Source organism: Poecilia mexicana, unplaced genomic scaffold (genome assembly GCF_051168715.1).
Source record: "Poecilia mexicana isolate PSO_F unplaced genomic scaffold, ASM5116871v1 scaffold_14, whole genome shotgun sequence".
Lineage (NCBI taxonomy): Eukaryota > Metazoa > Chordata > Actinopteri > Cyprinodontiformes > Poeciliidae > Poecilia > Poecilia mexicana.
Genome location: NW_028263383.1, coordinates 20357424 through 20376448, shown reverse-complemented (window position 1 = coordinate 20376448; position 19025 = coordinate 20357424). Strand labels below are relative to the sequence as shown.

Below are 19025 nucleotides of genomic sequence, written 5' to 3'. Positions count from 1 at the left end.
ATCTTCCGCTGTCTAAGTCACCTACCTGCTGATAGCGTTAGAGTTTACTTTAGGTTTGTCTTTCAAGATATGTTTAGGTTTAATTTAGTTAGGATCCCATCACAAAATAGATTCTGTTCCCAGGCCAAGACTTGAACCTGTATGGCTTTGCGCTGTATAAATAAAGGCTGCTAAATGTGCTGTGACGCTTCAATGAATTCCACACTGTCTTTTTTATGTGTATGTACTTGTGGTTGTGTAATATCATAGAATTATTCATGAGTTTTAAAAAGAAAAGAGAATAATAAAATGTATGTGTGCATAAGACCTCTGGGCCATAAACGTTATGCTGTTGGCAAACCTGTTTGTTACAACAGATATAGTTGTAAAGAAAATGCATTTGTGAGATAAGTAGCAGAGTTGAGTGTGTGGACTTTTCCCCTTTTGAACACTTACCAGATCCTCTGTGCTAGTGACAAAGAGCTAATTGAGCTGTTGACTTTTATCAGATTAGGTAAATGAAATCGGGCCCTAAGAGTCGAAATTTGTGATTGCCGCTGGTTGTTGAATCCCACTTAGCTCTCAGTGTTGATATCGCCTCTAGTGATGACAAGTATTGTTGCAATAAAGGAGTAAAAAACAAAATACACATTTTCTTATTTTTTTTGTGACAAGCTAAACATATGGCGTTTTTCCAACTGATAATCCATTAGGTTCAGTTCGACTGAGGACCAGAATTGCAACCAAAGCCTGTTGGTGGCGCTGCCTCAAGAACTACGGAAGCAGTGCAACTACCTTCATCATAAAGCGTAACAAATGGAGTGGTGTCAGATTTCTCTTTTGTCTTTGGCAAAAGACCACGAGTCATTTCTCCCAGTAGCATTAGACTCATTCCTTTGTTTGGTTGTTTACCCAGAATGCCCTGCGCTGTAGTTCGCGTCCTACTTTTGGAGCGGTCTCCATCCTGCTTGCTTTTCACACATGCATACGGACCCAGAGTCCGTATCAGACTCTGGGTCTGATACGGACCCAGAGTTCACTTCAGGGTCCGTATCAGAGTTTGATTGCACATTCAATCAATGTCCCAAACTTTCTAGGCAAATGACCTACAGCGCAATTAAAACCGACTAAACACAGTTTCTGATTTTCATTTCAGAACTGCTGTTTTTGATCCTGTTAACTTTAAAGTTTAGATAAAGGTAAAGAACACAGATGTACAATGTGTACTATTGTTGGGGCTGACACCTACTGGTTGGTCTGGTTAGATAACAAGCTCTCACCCTAAAGCTGTGTAGTTTGCAGACTGGTTCATGATTCTTCTTTATCTCCACTCTCCCTTTTTCTACGGGTATGACAGGCATGTGTGTGAAGCTGACACACCCACCTCCATGTACGCTACTCCGCCATGTAAGCAGTCTTTGCTTTTTACACCTCTGCTGTTTGCATTTGCTCCAAACCATGTAAGAGATGCTCTTTTTCAAACCTGACACAGCGACCTCTGAGCTCTGCAGGATTATAGACCAGCCTGCAGGTTTTTATACCACGTTCTCTGCAGTCAGTCAGATACCACAGACGTGTGTCATGGGAGTTTCTCCCATTGCCACCAAGCCCTTGTTCAAACACTGGAAACAGGTTCTGTTTTGATAGCGCGATACAATAACCTTCCCAGGTGTGGGAGTCGGCCCGTGTAAAATATCTTTTTAGTTGTGGGTAATTATTTGCATTTATCTTCATTAAGACCATCAACCACTTTGATGTGGTTTTTGATTTGTTCTTATCAGATACTCTAAATGGGTAATTTGGTTCTGATTGGATAGTCACAGCTTGGCAGGCAGTGCCAACGAATCAGTATCCAGATCTTTTGGATACTGATACTGTGCTGACTCATGAAGTCATCGCTAGGATTTACAGGGAGGAAAAAGTTTTGTCTTTAACTGAAGGAAACATGGTTTGCCAGTGAAATAAAGTCTTACAGTTCAGACATTTGTTAATTGCACCACGCTGATTTGCTGACTTTTTACAATCTTTGCTTTACCATTCTGCTTTAAATATCTCTAGATATTCAGCTCATTCCACAGTTCTTCAGTAAGATTTACATGTTGCTAGTGAGATTGAGATGATTGATTCATCAATCATTTGTCCGTAGGTTTGGGATCTTGGTGACAGACCGTATGATGACCCATTGCTAGTTTTCTGGTAATTTTTTTTATTTCAATTCAAATAGTGCGTGATGTCTGCAAGGTGCTTGTTGATATATTTTGCTGTCATCTTACACCAGTGTCTTTTATGTATGCATGAGTAGCACACAGCAGGCTTTTTCACAAGACTTAAAGCAGGAAACAGTTGGAGTTTGAAACACTCAAGTATTTTTTGCCACCTGACTGAATGGGTTGTGCCATGTAGAAATTCCTACAGTCCCGTTTCTTTCTGTCCTCCCTGTAAACGGTGTCTGAAGGACAAAACTCAGCATCCCTGGAGTTCATCTCATCCAATCTCTGAATTTCCAGTTAAACAGCAACCTATTTCCTATTGAGGTGCAAGCTAACACATCCATCTGCAATACATTCCTGTGTAGCATTAGCGAGTTTATTTATATTGAACTGAAAAGTTGTCACCGTGTTCAGTGGGAACCTGTCATGACATTCACTCATTCCATGAAGTGTGGAATTCTGTCTGGTCATTTTCCATCAACCTCTACATTGTTTCTTGTTGTACCAATAGTGCAAAAATTTGAATTGATAGTAAACAGTAACACTTGCTAAATGAACTAAATCCAGTGTTTGGAAACAGTGAGAGAAGTACTGTAGGCGGTTCTTGGGTGGTCTTTGATTGTAGGTCTTGCTCTGTAATTTCTCCTGTCTTCTGTTGTAGTGTAGTATTGTGTCTGAAACTCTTTCATACCTCCATCCTTACTCTTTGTCAGCTGTTTCACATTCATTTAATCAGATTCCTGGTTTGCTTGCAACCTTTGTTAGATCTACCTGCACATTTATTTTTCTCCAGTCTCCTGCTTGTTTGCATTCACTTAATTCTTAATACATGTCTGAGAATTTCGTTCCTTCTGCTTGCATTTTTGTCCTCCACGTCAACAAAAACTTTTTGGACTTTTGAATTAAAAACTGAAGCACAATTAACAGACTCAAGCATTTGATCTCTTTCTTGTGCTCTTACTCTGCCTGAATAGTTTTCTCTCCAAATAAGGACAAACCACAGTAAATCACTGTTTATCTGGTCTGTGCAGAAGTAAGAGACCACTTGACTTTAGTCTGCTAATCTCAACCACTAGGAACTAATAACTTTCAAGACTAATCTAAATTAATAAAAATGTAATTTCTTGTTTCTTAATAATTAATGAATATTTGGATCAACCCTTATCGTTTCACTCCAAGTTTCATTCAAAAGTTGGCAACCCTTGTTAGTGAGGGTAGTATTATTTTAGTATTCAGCCAGTAAACATTCAAAAAAATGTGCAGGTTTAATGTGAGAACTTGTAACACATTGAAAAGGAGGGGGTCAGAAATGTCAAAAAGTTTCAAGCAAATGACAGTCCTTGACTTGTTTTTGTATCTTATGTACAAATCTTGCAGTACAGTTTTAATGTGTTGCCCTAATGTTGGTGAACTGACACTTACATTTTTGTTTCTCACAGATAAAAAGGCCAGCCATAAACGTGAGACGAATGTCTCACATTTTTTAACAGTGAGAAAACCTTACAACTAGAAAACTCTTTCAGTTTAGAGTCTTGAAGGAGTCGCTGTGCTGTTTGTGGGAATGGTCTACAGCAGCGCAACTCTGGGAGTTTACAGAAGTGATGATGAGAGCTGACTGCTTCACACAACTCTGTTGCTACATGTTAAACTGGAGTCTGTTTGGCTCTGATTGTCCGTAGGTTTCAGTTTTATTGTGAAGCGTGGCGTTGGCTTGATTCATGGCTACATATTTAATTGCTGATGTTGTCATTAGCTGGAAGCATTACCTTCTACATTCTGGTCCTCTGCTTCATGGTTCCGTCTCTTTCTCTTTCACTAAAGTTCCTTCCAATGCAACATTTTGCTTCCAGTTATACTTCAGCAGTTTTGGGAAAGCCCTTTAAAATGACATCATGTCAGCGCTACTACGACGAGCCAAATAAATGAATCACTAGAAGAACTAGAGGGTGCCAATTTTTTCAGAAATTCCTCTGGATCTTCTTTGTGATTCGTCCAGCAACCATTTTCTAGTTGGCTTCTTGTTCATAGATATTTTCTCCTCTGCTCTGACTTTCACAGTGTAACTTGTGAGCAAGGATCTAATTAGTCTGACCAAAGCTCTGACCTCAACCTCTGAAATCCAACAACTTGGGGGATGACCAGGAATGCAGACTGCTAGTCGTGACTGCACATTAGTGACTGCTTCGTATTGCTCTTTTGAAACCGTAGATGGAAATCTCAGCAGTTTTTGCTGAGCTTTATGGAGAGTTTACATGGATGAAGCAGCTTAAATATGGACTTTGGGTCATCCAGTCACAAGTCTACATACACTTATCACTGGCATGAATGCCATAATAATTTCAGTTTTTGTAAGTTTGGTCTATTTAAAAGTAAAAAATTTTATAACTCACGGTAGATTTTCTCTAATCCAAACAGGATTAACATTTACGCACACAGGCTGCCACTATTTGGCCAAGATGCAGAGAAACTTGTTTTTCATGGCCAAGGTCCTGGTATGTTTCTGGCTGCAAATTTGATCAAAGTTTTGTGTGTGCTCCAGGACGACGTGAAAGTCGAATTGGAAGCGAGCGAGGACGGGGAGGAAGATGAGTACCAGCCTGGTTCTGCAGTGGTTGAAGAAGTGGAGATTCTCAACATCATTCAGCAGAAAGCCCCGTCGGTGAAGCAGAAATTCTCTATGTCAGAGCAGAGGGAGACGCCTGAGCCAACGAAGCTGGACACGCGTTACTTTGGCGAACTGCTGGCAGATGTCTACAGGAAGAACTGCGATATCCACTCCTACATCTTCGATAACGTGTCCAAGATCCGCGGACAGTAAGTGCTATATATATATATATATATATATATATATATATATATATTTGTGTGTGTGTGTGTGTATTTGTATATATGTGTATTTTTGTGAGTCATGATAAAGTAAACAAAGCACATTTCTTGACATTATATTCCTAAATTGAATAACTCATTTGAGAGACCCAGTGTCATGAGTCGGTATTCCTGTTGTGACGGTTTTGTGTTTCGTTAGAATAGACCAATTCACTGGTCTGTGAAGAGTGTATTTGTTTGCTTTGATTTTTAATTAACTTCACAAGTGGAGATAACTTTATTTTCATATAGGAAAACTATTGAAACTGTTAACACCATAAAACAAGTTTGAGATCTTATTTCAAGATCATAAGTAGACATTGCCACGGTAACGTGAGGTTAAAATGTTTTGTTGATCTAACGAGAAAAAGATACCGATGCTAGGCTCATGATGTCTGAACATAAGGTACATAACTTCTCTCCTTAAAAATATATTTCTGTTAACGAGTGGCAGAGTCATTAACAGAATGACATTAACATAAAAACGTGCTTATCTACAGAAAACTTGCTTAGCTGCTTGAAAATTATATTCCTGAAGATTTTGGATTTTTCAATGTATAGTAACGCTGCAAAACACTGAAAACCATTCAACAATTGGCTAAAATCGGTAAACCATTATCCATGAAAAATACATTTTTAATAAAACATTGCATTTTTCACAGGAAACTTTGTGAATCCAACTAAAGTAAACATACGAGACATCTCCTTTTAGTCCCTGGGATCTTGTTGTCTTTTTGACTCAAACTCACTGCACACAACCTTCATAACCTTAGAGATGAGTTGATAACATTGATATCATAGTTTCACTTTGTTGACATCTAATGAAGCCGATGCCAAGTAAACAACCACAGGGAGGGCTTGGCCACTTGCCTGCAGTGGTTCATCTGCAGCTTGTTCAAACAGGTTGGAGTCGAGTTTCAGTCGTTTCCCATCATCCAGAGTTTTACATACGACTTCTGCAGACTCAGCAGGTGGTCTGCTGTTTCAGTGTGGGAAATTTAGAGACTTGGGAGAAAAAGTTGGTTCTCTATTAATCTTTGGGTGTCTAAAGTTGCAGCCAAATAGGAAACCGAACAGATTCATGAATTTGTTAGTAGACTTAAAGGATGCAAAAAATACTTAAGGGGTGTTCTTTAATTTAGTCAAACACAACATTACATTGTGGAAATCTTACACTTTACGTCAAGGTATTTAAAGCAAAAAAAAGTGCAAATATAAAGCGTGAAGCTTCAGAGACGCATGCAGCAATATAAAGGTCCCAGGGCCCAAATCTGGCCTGCCATACCTTTTCATGTGGCCCTCTAGACTCTGGAGACCCTTCATGGTTCAAGTTCAGTTGTGCAGCAGAAATATAAATGTAACAGAGCAGAAACACACAAGCCATGAAATGACAATATTTAAGTCATGGTAAGGATGCTTCTAGGTCAGATAATAGTTGCAATGTTACAATGTCACAATGTTGTCTTAAACTTCATTTATGTCCAATTTTGATGTGTGCTGATATTAAGACCGATACGTTTTATTTCACCTGCCTCCCTCTGTGTTCACCTGAGATTCCTGTAATACTGCAAGAACGAATATCAGTTTTCTGTGCAGGCGCACACTTTTGTCATTCATCTCCCTCCAAGCTATGCTGCCTACCTCACTTTGTTTTTTCTCTCTGTGTGTTACAGGAAACACACTCTGAATCTCTCCAGCGACCTAAAGGTGAGAGCCGAGTCTGTGCTGAGCTCTTGAGACAATTAAATACCTAAAAGATCAGCTGTGTACATAACAGACAAGAATCAGTCAGTTATATTAAATAAGATTTCCTCTCTACACCTTATCTGATCAGAAACAATCAATACTGATGTAATCTCCTGTTTGTATGAGGCGGTGAATATGTGCTGAGTTGTGTCTCTCTGTGTGCAGGGTGAGACGCAGGAGGTGGAGTCTCTGATTCCCAAAGGAGCCAATGAACTGACCAAGCAGCAGATGCGCTACCTGCTGGAGGTGAGATACACAGAAAATACTCCAACACATTTTAATGAATAAATAATAAGCTATTATTGCTTATTTGCGTTCTCGTTCCAGCTCCTGCAGCCATAGTTTGCTTTCACAGTAGGGCTTTTCATTCCTCACAGCTGTTTGGTTCAGATGGAGAGAGGACTGAACTTTAACCAGGCTTCTCATAGATTTTGGTTCAGAGACAGAACTATAGGTTATGTACCTGTAGTCCTGGTAGAAAAGAAAGTACATCCCTTTTATATAGCTCAAAGTGTACATAGTTTATAAAACATTTACAAAAATGTAAAAGACGGCAGTAAAACAGCATTTTCTCTTACCTGATAAACTTGATGCTCAAAAACAACATGAGCATTCAGTCCAATGGCCCGGCTGTCAGCTGCCAATATATGACCTGTTATTTCCTGTGATCCTGCATTAGGGCAGGAGAATGATAAGAACCTGTCTGATATTAACTCGCCTCTCACATCTGGCTGTGTTTCAGACTCGTTTCACTGCAGAGAAGAGCATGCGTCTGCTGCTCTCCACCTTCAGCAGCCTGAGAGAGGAGCTGATGCAGATGTCTGAGGACATGCGGGTGAGAGCCGTCATCATTGAGGCAGGGGCAAGGTGTGGTGACTCAGCTCAACCATAATGGAGCCCTACAAAAAACATCAGCTTCTGTTTCATTTTCTTTTTGCTGACGGGTAATTGAGGAGTAACATGAAGGCAAACATGAAGGTAGAAGAAGAAAACAAGGGAGATTTAAAAGTGTGTTGGGATAATTGCTGCTGCTGCTGCTGCTGACTGGTAACTAGACAGATTTCAAATGTAGTGGAGTTAAACTTTTCCCAAACAATAGAGGTTTAGTTGCAGATCATTACTTAGCATAAATAGTATTCTGCAGATTGACCTGGAAAATGTCAAATCTGTTGGTTTTGCACAGCATAAGCTGTCAAAACAAGCAGAAAGCCGAATTTCATTAAACCATTGAAACCTCAGCTAATAATCAGGAACTAAAATAATTTAGTTGCAGCTCTACTTCAGAGATGTTTTCAGAAAATGTCTGTGAAAATCCCAGCTGTTCCGGCTGTGTTAACATGCTGTTCAGCCTCCTGAAGGTGCTGTTAAAACCTGTACGGATTAAGCTTTACCTTTATTTTCTTTTTTCATGGTTAAGATTTGTTTTAAGTGAATCAGTTTTAGCAACAAAATCCTGTACTAATAATCTCAAACTCTATTTTTTAAAGAGAAAATCTCTGCAGTAGTGTGTGTGGAGTCGGGACATGATGTCCTCTCTGCTCAGGCCAGACATAAAACGCCTCGCAAAGTTAACGTTAGCATGTCGCACAAACAAACCAGCATGGCTGGAAATTTATTTTCATATTTTCCTTTCTATTCTTTCTGCACACAAGAAACCTGATCAGTTATACAATGTTATTGATGAGGTTTCATTCCAGTAAAAATGTGGTTTTACAGCTAATGCAGATTCTAGAATAAACTGCATTTCTGTCCTGAAAACTACTAACACAGGTGTGTGTGTATTTGTGGTTGTATGCGTGTGTGTATGTGTGTGTTCACAGCGTCTGGAAAGCGAGAAGGAGTCTTTGGAAAGAGATCTGGCTTTCAAAGCAGACCAGGCTCTGCAGTATGAGTCCCTCATAGAGAACGTCAGAGAGAGCAACAACAAGCTGCAGGTACTGTCTGTCATTCAAATGATCTAATGATTCTAATCAGATCATGTGATGTATGAGCTTAATTTATTACATTTGAACCCAAACTAAACCAAAGTCATATCACATGTAGCCCTCTTCAGTTTTTTTTTCTTCCAGTTGAATCATTGAATGTATGGATAATTATTCCCTCATAGTTTTGGATGGAAATTTGTTAAATGTATTGCTACAGACATATTTGAATAAGATACGTGTGTTAGTACAGTGCCAGGGTGGAAAGACATCAGCAATATCCCACATTAAAATTAACTGTTGACAGACAAACTGAACATCAACTTCAGAGGGCGAGTGATGACCCAGTCAAAGTCCACATCTCAACAAGTTCTGTAGTTGGACTATAGGGAGGAGCTGTACAAAGCAATTTTTTAGTTTATGGATTTTTATTTAAGTTGCGACCTTTCTGAATAAAGTATTTAAGTGAAGAGTTTGTGTTTTTGTGCAGCTGTCCCTGAAGGAAGCCCAAGCGTCCCAGCGTTCCCTGGAGAGTCAGCTCTCCGCTTGCCGAAGCAGCGACTCGGTCGGCAGCTTCAAGATCAGAGAGCTGGAGGGAAGAATGAGAGTACTGGAGAAGGAGAACGAGATGCTCAAACAGAGGGTAGAGATCAACTTCCTCCAAAACATGGACTATCCATCCATAAATAAATCTGATTGGCTTAAATATAAATTAATGTTTTCTTGTGGACACTTTCTGTTGTGATGGACAACAAATAAAAATCCATTGAATTCATTAGGGTTTGTTATATTATTTTTATTTATTTTGATCTGTTTTCTTACATTTTTTGTCCGTCTGTCTGTTTTGTTCAGCTGGCCGGACAATCCAGCAACGGCAACCTGCACCTCAAAACAGAGGCGCTGGCTCAGCACTACAGGCAGGAGCTGGAGACCCTGAAAACAGAAAGAGACAGAGAGATAGAGAAACTGAGGGTAAGATGCAAAAAAAGAGAAAAAAATACAAACAAAGCAGGCTTGAAAGTCTTGCTAAAAAGTCACAGTAGTTTAAAGTGAAATCTTACAAGACCTGTGTAGAAGTTAGATTTGTACATTTTGTGATCATTAATTCCTTGCTGTCATTTTGGGTCCCAGTTTGGTCAAACTTGACAAAACATAGCAGATCTACAACTTCTTAAGAAATGTGTGAACTGCAAACAAATATAGCAAAACTGTAAAATGCCAATTATGACCAACCATCCTCCTCCTCTAGCTAGCGAACGATCCAGCTAGCTAGTTATCTAGTCACAGCTACATGTCTAGCTAGCTTCCTTCCTTCCTTATCTTTTTTCTACCTCTCTTGCTTTATATTTTTATTTAATTTCTTTCTAATTCCCATTCTTTCTTCTTTCTTAGTTTTTTCTTCTTTTCTTTCTGTTTTCATTCTTTGCATCCTTGTTTTGTATTTTCTTGCTTTTTTTCTTTGTCTCTATCTCCTTTCTTTCCTTGCTCTCCTTCCCTGTTTCCTTCCTACCTTCTTCTCTCTCTGTCTTCCTTCCCTCCTTCCTTCCTGTCTTATCCTCCCCCCCCTTTTTTTGTTTAACAACTGAGTAAATGTATGTTATACTGTAAACTCATAGGAAAACTTTACATTTATACTTTGAAAAGTTTAACTCTTTTAATTTTGAGTGTGGACTTAATAATTAGTTGGAACATTTGTATGTAGAAAAGTGCTTGTGATGAAGATTTAGTAACGTTATCCCTTTACATGGCTGAATAAAATCTGCATGTTTTTGCTTATTCTTTCCCTCCTCTCACTGTGATGGGCCTCAGTCTCAGATATCGAAGTTGCAGATGCAGATAACCACGACCACCACCACTACCACCAAGTCCTCATCTGCAGAGAGCTCTCTCCAGCTGAAGATCTCAGAGCTGCTGTCCAAGTTGGAGCAGCGGGAGATCACCATCAAGCAAAAGGAGGAGGTTTGAAACATTCAACACCTCTTTCACTGTAATGTTTCACCTCATATATTGATCTAATCTACTGGAGATCAACAACAACAAAAAAACGATATTTCATCTCTTAGAGTTTAAACCTTTCCTAAGTTTAGGGTAAAATGTGGAAACACTTCTTTGCCTTCCCTCTATCCCCTCTATCAGGGGTCCGAATGTGCAATAAACACAAAGCAGCATGAAAACAACTCTACTGTTATCAGAACCACAGCATGAAGCTGCCACCACCATGCTTGAGAGATGGTTCAGTCCATGTAGGAGCTTCACATACTCGTCCTCTTTGTGGTCTAAGAGCTCGATCTTTGTACAGAAGAATCATCTGGCCTGTCCATGTCAGCAGATTTAAGTTGAGGTTGAAGGTGTTTATTTTGTACTGAGCTTGCTCAGCAGCCTCTTGGTACATGTTGCTGTTAAACTGACATCGTTGTGGACAGCCCTGGTGGCTCCCAGGTTGTTCCAGAAGCTGTTTAAGTCAGAAACGTAGAGCAAACCAACCAAATCAAATAAAAGTTCCCATTTTTGGCAAGAGGTCAGCAAAAGTAAAGTTTAAATATATCATATGTACAACTTTATAATATTTGCACCCTGGTAAACCATTTACAGCTAAACAATGCCTATTGGAATACTTAGGCAGTAGTTGGCACACTTCTGCTATTAGCATAAGTATTTTTTTGTTTAGCTCAGCTTTCCTAAAAAACTAAGTAAAGTTTTCCTAGAAAATTCAAAATGCTGAATGTTTCCTAAAGATTGTTGGAATTTCATGTTTGTTTGTTTTTTTTTTTAACATTTAAAATAACCAATCTTCTGATACTTTTACAGATTCAAACATTATAAGTTCTTAGAATACCAGTAGCTGTAAACGGCTTGGGAACGGCTTGCCGGCTCATGACCCAGACAGAGTGGTGAGGAGTTTGGCTCTTGAATGGGGGATAAAAGTTTACTACTCTCAAAAAACAATCATTTTAAAAGCTGGTGAGAACATTGTCTATGTAGAATATTAATAGAATAAGAAAAATAACCTGGAGGTTGATGGACTTACTACCTTATATTAAATAATGTCAGCAGCTGGCACTTAGAAGCACAACACCTGTGTTTTTTTTTTTTTTAATTACTTCAGAGGTTAGCTTTCTGGTCCAACTGCATTCTGAGGTTTCAACATTTTTTCTGTTCAACCAATTAAAGCACATAAATATTCGTCTTATCAAGCTTCATCAGACACCTACGCCACAGTTTGTAGCGCCTGAAGTGAATTCAAGTGATTGGAAATTGAGGATTAATTCCTTAAAACATGCAAGAGGGAAATTATGGTCTCTGTAGAACTTGAGACATATTTCAGAGAGTATTAACTGTTTCTTGCGGTCAGGAGTTCCTTGTTCAGCCTTTTTTTCTGAAACTGATTGAACTTTGTTGACTTTGAGCTCTCTTTGCCTTCAGGAGATCAGAAGACTGTTGATGGAGAGGAACGACAGCTCCAAGAACGTCACCAAGACAATTATCACCAAGAGGTACAGCAGTCACGCGGCACACTGCTGACCTGAAATCACTTATTCACTTTGTGAAGTATTTAGCTTAAGCAAAGATGGCAATCATTTCATTCAGTTTAGTCTAAGAATCAACACAAAGCTGTAAATTTCTCAGTTTATGTCATGTAAAATACATTATACAAGTTATTACACAGTTCATGTATAATAGTTGACAGTTTATGGGCCTTATGCCATATTTACCAGTCAGAATTCAACTATGTTGTGGGTTAATGTGTGTATTATATTATTTCCTGTACACATCAAAAATTAGCCAAAGGTCGTTGATGATTTCGTACAATGCGTTTCAATATTTCATTTGGTGTTGATTCACAGCAAAGTTTTCTGAAATGACAAACGGTTTTCCATTCATATCGCAGTTCAATCTGTTGTTCAAATTAATTCAGATCCATCTAATTCAAACGTAGAACTGAGTTGGATTATAGTGGAACACAAAATGATTTGTCAGATGTCTCCTCTGCCTCCTAAGTCACAACTGGGTGAACATCATTGAATAGATTACTATACTGACTTCACAAGTTTACATTAAGCACACTAAAACGAGTCCCATGATTCTCCATGTGTTTGGCTGTGCAGGTACAAGAACCAGTACCCGATCCTTGGGCTGCTTAGCGACGACTACCAGGCCACTTCACCTGTTAAAGAGGCCAAAACCATCGTCATCGAGAGAACCGGAGAGATGATCAAACAGGTATAAGGGTGGAAGGAGAGGCCTGCTGAGAAACCTGCTTAGTTTGAGGCATGGAGTCATGTTCCTTTTTAGTTAGTGAAAACTTTAATCTGAGCCAAATGGCTCAGAGTTTTCTCTTTATTAAAAGGAAGCTCATATTAGACCCTTTTTAAAGGTGATGTGTCTAATAAAAATTGAATTCTTTAAAGTATACTAAACCATCAACCTTTTTAAATAAAATTAATAATTGCCTTAATTGTTACCAATCAGTTTAACTTTGTATTAAAATTTAAACTGCACCAAGTAAGACTACAGATTAAAGCCAGCTGGAGGAGAACATCTGTATCATTAAAGATCTTCCTCTGACTGTTAACCTGGAACTAAAATGATTATTTTTTAAATGGATGTTTGTATCCAAATCACAAACCACCTACATCCTCTATGTTGGGGCAACAAGGCTTCCTTTAGATTATAGAACAAACCTGTACTGATTCCACCTTGTGGTGAATGTTTGCTACTGCAGAAAGTTTAAGGCTCTGGGACAAAAATCCAATAAATAGATGATGTTTTATAAATGTGGGGGAAAAAAATTAATACTTTCAGGGAATTTTCTGTTTTCCACAAATTTCTAATGCAGGTATTTTATTTACTTATTGTGTTTTATGTCAAAGCAGCCAGACCTTTTTAACTATTGAAGTTATTTTGATGAAGATAGTGGTATTTTTGTGAATATGAGGTGGACAAAACAAACAAACAAAAAAAAAACAGAAGAAGAAACAGACAACAGTCAAAACACAAAATGTAAAAACCTCAACAAAACAAAATGTTTTTGTTGTTAAAAAAACTTTATGTTCACAAACGGCCTCAGTGAATCAGGCTGTTGACTCCTGGTCACGTCCATCCTCCCCATCTTTTCATTTCACAAAGCTCACCCATATTTTCTGTCACTTTTAGAACAGGTACCTCTAGAAGGAGAACAAGTCAAATCAAATTCACAACAGTTTCTCTCCTAAATTGTGCTTAGCGTTTCCAAAATCTGAATATTATCTTCATTTATAGAGAGAAAAACCCTGCAGATTGTAACAACTGTACCTGTGTTTTATTTTAAAACAGGAAATCATTACTACTCCTTAAAGACACACTGCTTCTCTCCGACAGGAATGATTGAAAATGGAGAAGACCCTGACGTCGCCCCCTCTCCCCCATGTGCATGCTCCTCCCCCTCCCCTCAGGCCTCCCAGGATTGGTGGTGGTTGAAACCCCTCCCTTTCTTCCCCCTGCACAGAGACCTGGTTCTTTGATTCAGTCAAATCAAGCTTGGTTGGGATTAAAATCTAGTTGGGCTTTCTTTGGCTTCTAATATGTTTTATTTTCAACTTTTACCCATGTAAAAGTTGCATAATGCCACTGCAAATATTCATTGACCCACATTTGGTAAAAAAAACAAAAAACAAAAAAAAAACATGATGGCTGGGAACTGGGTGACACTTGGTTTGGAATCTCTAATAAGAAAGAAATAAAAAGTAAGACAAATTTAACTCTGCAAGCAGTTTTTATGTCAGGACTTATTTTGTTGAATTTTAGTACCAGATAAATAAGAGTTGCAACAATCAATGTGTAATGAGAATTATTCCATTATTTGGGTTGTTTGGTCAGTTGCCTCATGAAGAATAATAACGAAAATCTGATTTTATAATTTTAGCTCGCATAATGTCTTTGATGTGGTGGTTTTACTGAATGAAGAAGAAAGTGTTAAATTTAGAAAGTGTTTAAAGAAAGTGAGAGAAGGTGAATGAAAGAATTTTGCATTCATAAATACATTTGTTGGTTGATGCTTAGTAGGTTGCAGGGTTTATTTTTGCAACTTCTAAGCCACCATATTTGAGTCCAACTCTAAATTTTTTTTTGACGTGAATAATTTGCAGAAAGGAACTGGTTCAGTACTATACGGTGCCTTTAGGGTGTACAGAGAGGAGCCTTGTCACACCCAGAAATAATCATCTGAAAGGAAAAAAAGTTACTTCAATCATTTAATAAAGAAGTATTTAATTTAATTTTCATTAAAAAAAAAACGGTTAGACTCCTATTGCACATTTTGAAGGCGGTGAACAAAAATATCCACAGCTCTGGATCTTCTGGTTTTAAGTTTAGGAACTGAAAACACTAATGTTACTTTGGATCTAGAGATTCTGTTGCTGTGTAATTGAAATTCTTACAGTCTGTATGCTGCATATATTTAAACAACACTCCAGGAGGGTGTCTTGGGGTAAAGATAACAATAAAACTATGTGGACTGATTGACAAATTCATCCATCTGGTGAAAAGGAGAAGGATTTTCTTTAAGTGAATGTCAGTGCTGAGAAAAAACAAAACAAAACATTATTACTGTTTCTGTAGCAGAATCAACTGTTGAGTTCAGGCACTCAAATATACAAATTCACAAGAAAAATAAAATCTGTTTTTTGTTTTCCAGCCAATTAAAGTGAGTTTTCCTCCCAAATATGGAGCAACTTGAGTTTCGATTTGAGTTGATGACCTTACTGTTCTCTTTTGAATCTGTAAACAAGCTGTCTCTTCAGTGTACAGATGAACAATTAGGAGTGATGTGTCATGAGGTGGATGTAGGATAAATAGGATACTCATTCTATTTTAATTCAACAAAAGTTTTAAAATGTCAATTTTTAAATATTTTGATATGTTTACCATTAAAACAGTTGCGCCTCAACATCTTGCTCATTCTGGCCATACAGTTGAGCTAAGTAGCAAACCAAAGGGTCAACTCAGCTCCCAGTGGTCAAAAATGCAAATGAACCTCTCACTAAGCCACCACTGCCATGCTTTGCCCAGGGGATGAGGAAGTGGATGCTTTGTTGCAATTGCTTGCTGCATGTAAATATTCACATTGTTTGTACGATGATGGGCATGCTCAGTGAATGTGTTGACTGTGGAGCATCCGGTCTTAAATGTGGTTTTAAACATAAATGGGTGTTTTTCCTTTTGTTTTGTTCTGCGTGGTAGTTTATTTTAACCCTGTTTAACGTTGAGGTTTTTATGTGAGCTGAAGGTGCATGGGTCCTCATGCAGCTTCGACGTGTTCCGTGTTTGTACATCACTCTGGGGTCTGGGTGTGGAATGTCCAGCATCCATGAGGGGGAACGAGACCCCCATGGATGGGAACTAATGATGTGGGTGAAAGTTGGGATGTGTAGAAATGGGGCACGATTTTTTATTTTTTTTGTGGGGGGGTGGGAGGGGCTTAAAATGGTGGAAGAAAGTATTTTAAAGTACAATATTATATAATCTGTAAACTAATATTTGCTGGTTTTCTATGATGATGATTTTATGCGTTTTATTTTTCTAATTAAGCATGTCATGTTGAAGGCTTTGTGTCCACCAGGTGGCAGTCTCATTCCTCTGCAGATCTCCATCATACAGACTGCAGCATGAAATATTACTGAAGCTGATTCTGAAGGTATAATTTTCTCCTTTTGATAAGCTTTCACTTCTGATTTTTTTTCCCACATTGTATACATAATAAAGTGTCAAAACAAAGCTTTCCACACAATCAGTCCCAGCATTATAGCAAAATGTAATCCATGTTTTCCATCTCATCTGCTGTATAATTCTTATTTTGTAGCTAATGTCCACAAATCTGCTGAACTAAATTTATTTTTAAAATGTTCTATTAAAACCTATGTTTTTCAGTCCTTGCATTTTCACAGCTTTTCATTTCTAAACACAGTGGGCATTAGAAATACACAAATTTCATCAAACCTCTTATTTTTGTTTGCTAGGTTTTGTTTTGCAGATAAATTTTCTATACTTTAAGCATTTTAATATTTTTATTATATTTTTATATATCATTATGTGTCAGTTTTACCTATTTTTATTTAGTCTCAGCCAAAAAAGTGTAAATAGCTGTTGGTTGAAACGGAATAATCTCAAAATATTTCTTGAGGGATGATAGAAATAATTCTACACTTGTGAAATAGTTGAACAGTAAATAATCCAAGTAATGGACAGAAAGCAAATACCATTTCTGTACGATGATGGGCCTGGTTCTCAGAAGTCAAGGTTTGTTTAATATCAATGAAAAAGATTAATACTTAAATTTTAAAACTGAAAGATTGTCACTGAAATTACTAATGATTAACTGAATAGGACTAGAAAATAAAACCCAAGAATCAGGAGCTCATAGGATTCTCAGAAACCTAAAGTAAAGACTTTATTACCAACTTCTGATTTTAATAACTGATTTTAACCTGAAGTAGAATGGGACTGTAGGAAATGAAATGTTTCCAGACCCACTTTGGATTCACTCAACGTCTTGGCCCTCATGACAGTTAACCTGTGTGCCTTGGAATCTGCTTTGACTAGACCAGTGGCCGGGTTGATCTGGAAAAAAAAATAACATGGGTATAAATTTTAATAGAAATTGTTTGGGTAACAAAATGTTTGTTTATTTTCTGGTTTGAATAAACATGGGGGGTACAAATGAACATTTGTCTTTCCAGACTACATTATTGCTTTTCAAAATATGGAAATCATTACTTTTAAATTAATTGTGTAAAAAAAAAAAAATCTAAGTCTTGTATATTAAAAACAGACATTCAAGTGTCAGATCATGTATTAAGACACTTAACTTTTCTACAAACATTAATAAAAGAAGAGTTACCCAACGGACACAAAGCCTTTCAACAGATTTGGACCACATGGGAATTTAGTTCTGAATGTGCTAGCTGTGTTAGTGCTAATGTTAGGCTAGCATTAATGCGAGCCCTGATTGGTGGAGAAAATCTCAACACTTTCACTTTCAAGTGGGCTAACAGAAAAGTCCACTTCCATGTTGTTACAGTAATCTTTTAGAAGATAAAATCCTGCCTCTGATTTTTTTCTGCTTACTGTATGCTCAACTAAGCTAGCTGGGTGCAGTATGCTAACAGAGTACATACTTTCTGTTTTTTTTTTTAAGAGAATTAAAGTTGGAAGTTAGGCTAAGCTACTGTTCTCTCCACTGAGAAATGTCACAGCTAAGAATAGATTAATAAAAATAATATATCTTTCCAATGTGTTTCTTTGTTATTTACTGTCATTTTCCTAAACATACCAGGACATACAAAGATGTCTAAATTCTCACTGGAACACTTTAGTTTTATAATTTATGTATACACTAAAAATGCATTTTATATCAGCTCTGAATTTTCAATAAGCAAAATAAATTGATAAAAATAAACCTACTAAAAGTTGGTTACCGAAACCAAGTAAGGAGGTTATGAGGTATTCTGGCCAATTTAGTAAAGGAAAAAAAAAAAAAAATACAGGTTTTTCTCATTAAATCCAAAGTGGAAAAATGTCTGTTATGAAAACAATCCAAAGCAACCTTGATTCAAAGCGTTAGAATGGATAAAATAATTTTGCCATTCTATATTTAAACAAACAACAATGCAGAACCTGATAACTTCTGAAAATCAAGCAAGAACAGTTTTAGACCGTCTCCATTCATCTAAATGAATGTTAGCCAGCATTTATCAAGTGTCATTTGGGAGTATATTAGATGGTGCCAAGTGTTAAAAAGCAGTAAAATTCTGACTGATCTTTTCCAGACATTCATGTCTTGATTTGGTGTGGAGAACATTAAACATCTCATCATTTCTCTTTTTAAAATAATGTTCCTGTTTGTTCCTCCAATAAGCACACATCATCTGTGTTGCAAAGAAGATAATATATCTACATATGTTTCCAACTCTGACATGGCAGTGTTTAAGATCGACTTAGGTCATTAAATAGTAAATAAAACAGACAAGATTATTACTGACTTTAACTCAAAAACAACAAAAAATCCTCCAGCTTCATAGATCTGGGTTATAGACCCTGTAACCCCCCTCATGGTGGAGTCTTTATCCAATCCCAGAAGACCCTGGTGAGAGGAGACATACCACCAGTCCATCAAAAGACCAACTAAGAGATCTAAAGGACAGACAGCTACGCATGCAGACACTCACACAAAAGTAATTTGAAGTCAACACTTAAATTTAACTCATATTTCTGGCTAAGTGTTCATATTTCACCAGCAGAGGGAGGGAGTCTGCAGCTCACTCTCATC

General features: G+C 37.6%; 1 protein-coding gene across 2 annotated transcripts in view; it reads left to right on the top strand.

Annotated features, from left to right (window-relative positions):
* Window positions 1–17989, top strand: part of pof1b (POF1B actin binding protein) — a 35851-nt gene extending 17862 nt beyond the window's left edge. The window contains exons 3-13 of one of the 2 annotated variants that reach the window (XM_015001479.2): window positions 4729–5003; window positions 6728–6761; window positions 6966–7046; window positions 7543–7635; window positions 8621–8734; window positions 9213–9365; window positions 9575–9694; window positions 10532–10681; window positions 12146–12216; window positions 12829–12943; window positions 14036–17989. In XM_015001479.2, the coding sequence (XP_014856965.2) occupies window positions 4729–5003; window positions 6728–6761; window positions 6966–7046; window positions 7543–7635; window positions 8621–8734; window positions 9213–9365; window positions 9575–9694; window positions 10532–10681; window positions 12146–12216; window positions 12829–12943; window positions 14036–14056 (1227 nt within the window). In that variant the 3' untranslated portion in view covers window positions 14057–17989. The remainder of the gene's footprint in view (window positions 1–4728; window positions 5004–6727; window positions 6762–6965; window positions 7047–7542; window positions 7636–8620; window positions 8735–9212; window positions 9366–9574; window positions 9695–10531; window positions 10682–12145; window positions 12217–12828; window positions 12944–14035) is intronic. The other variant, XM_015001480.2, reaches the window with a different exon arrangement.
* The last annotated feature ends 1036 nt before the right edge of the window (window positions 17990–19025 follow it).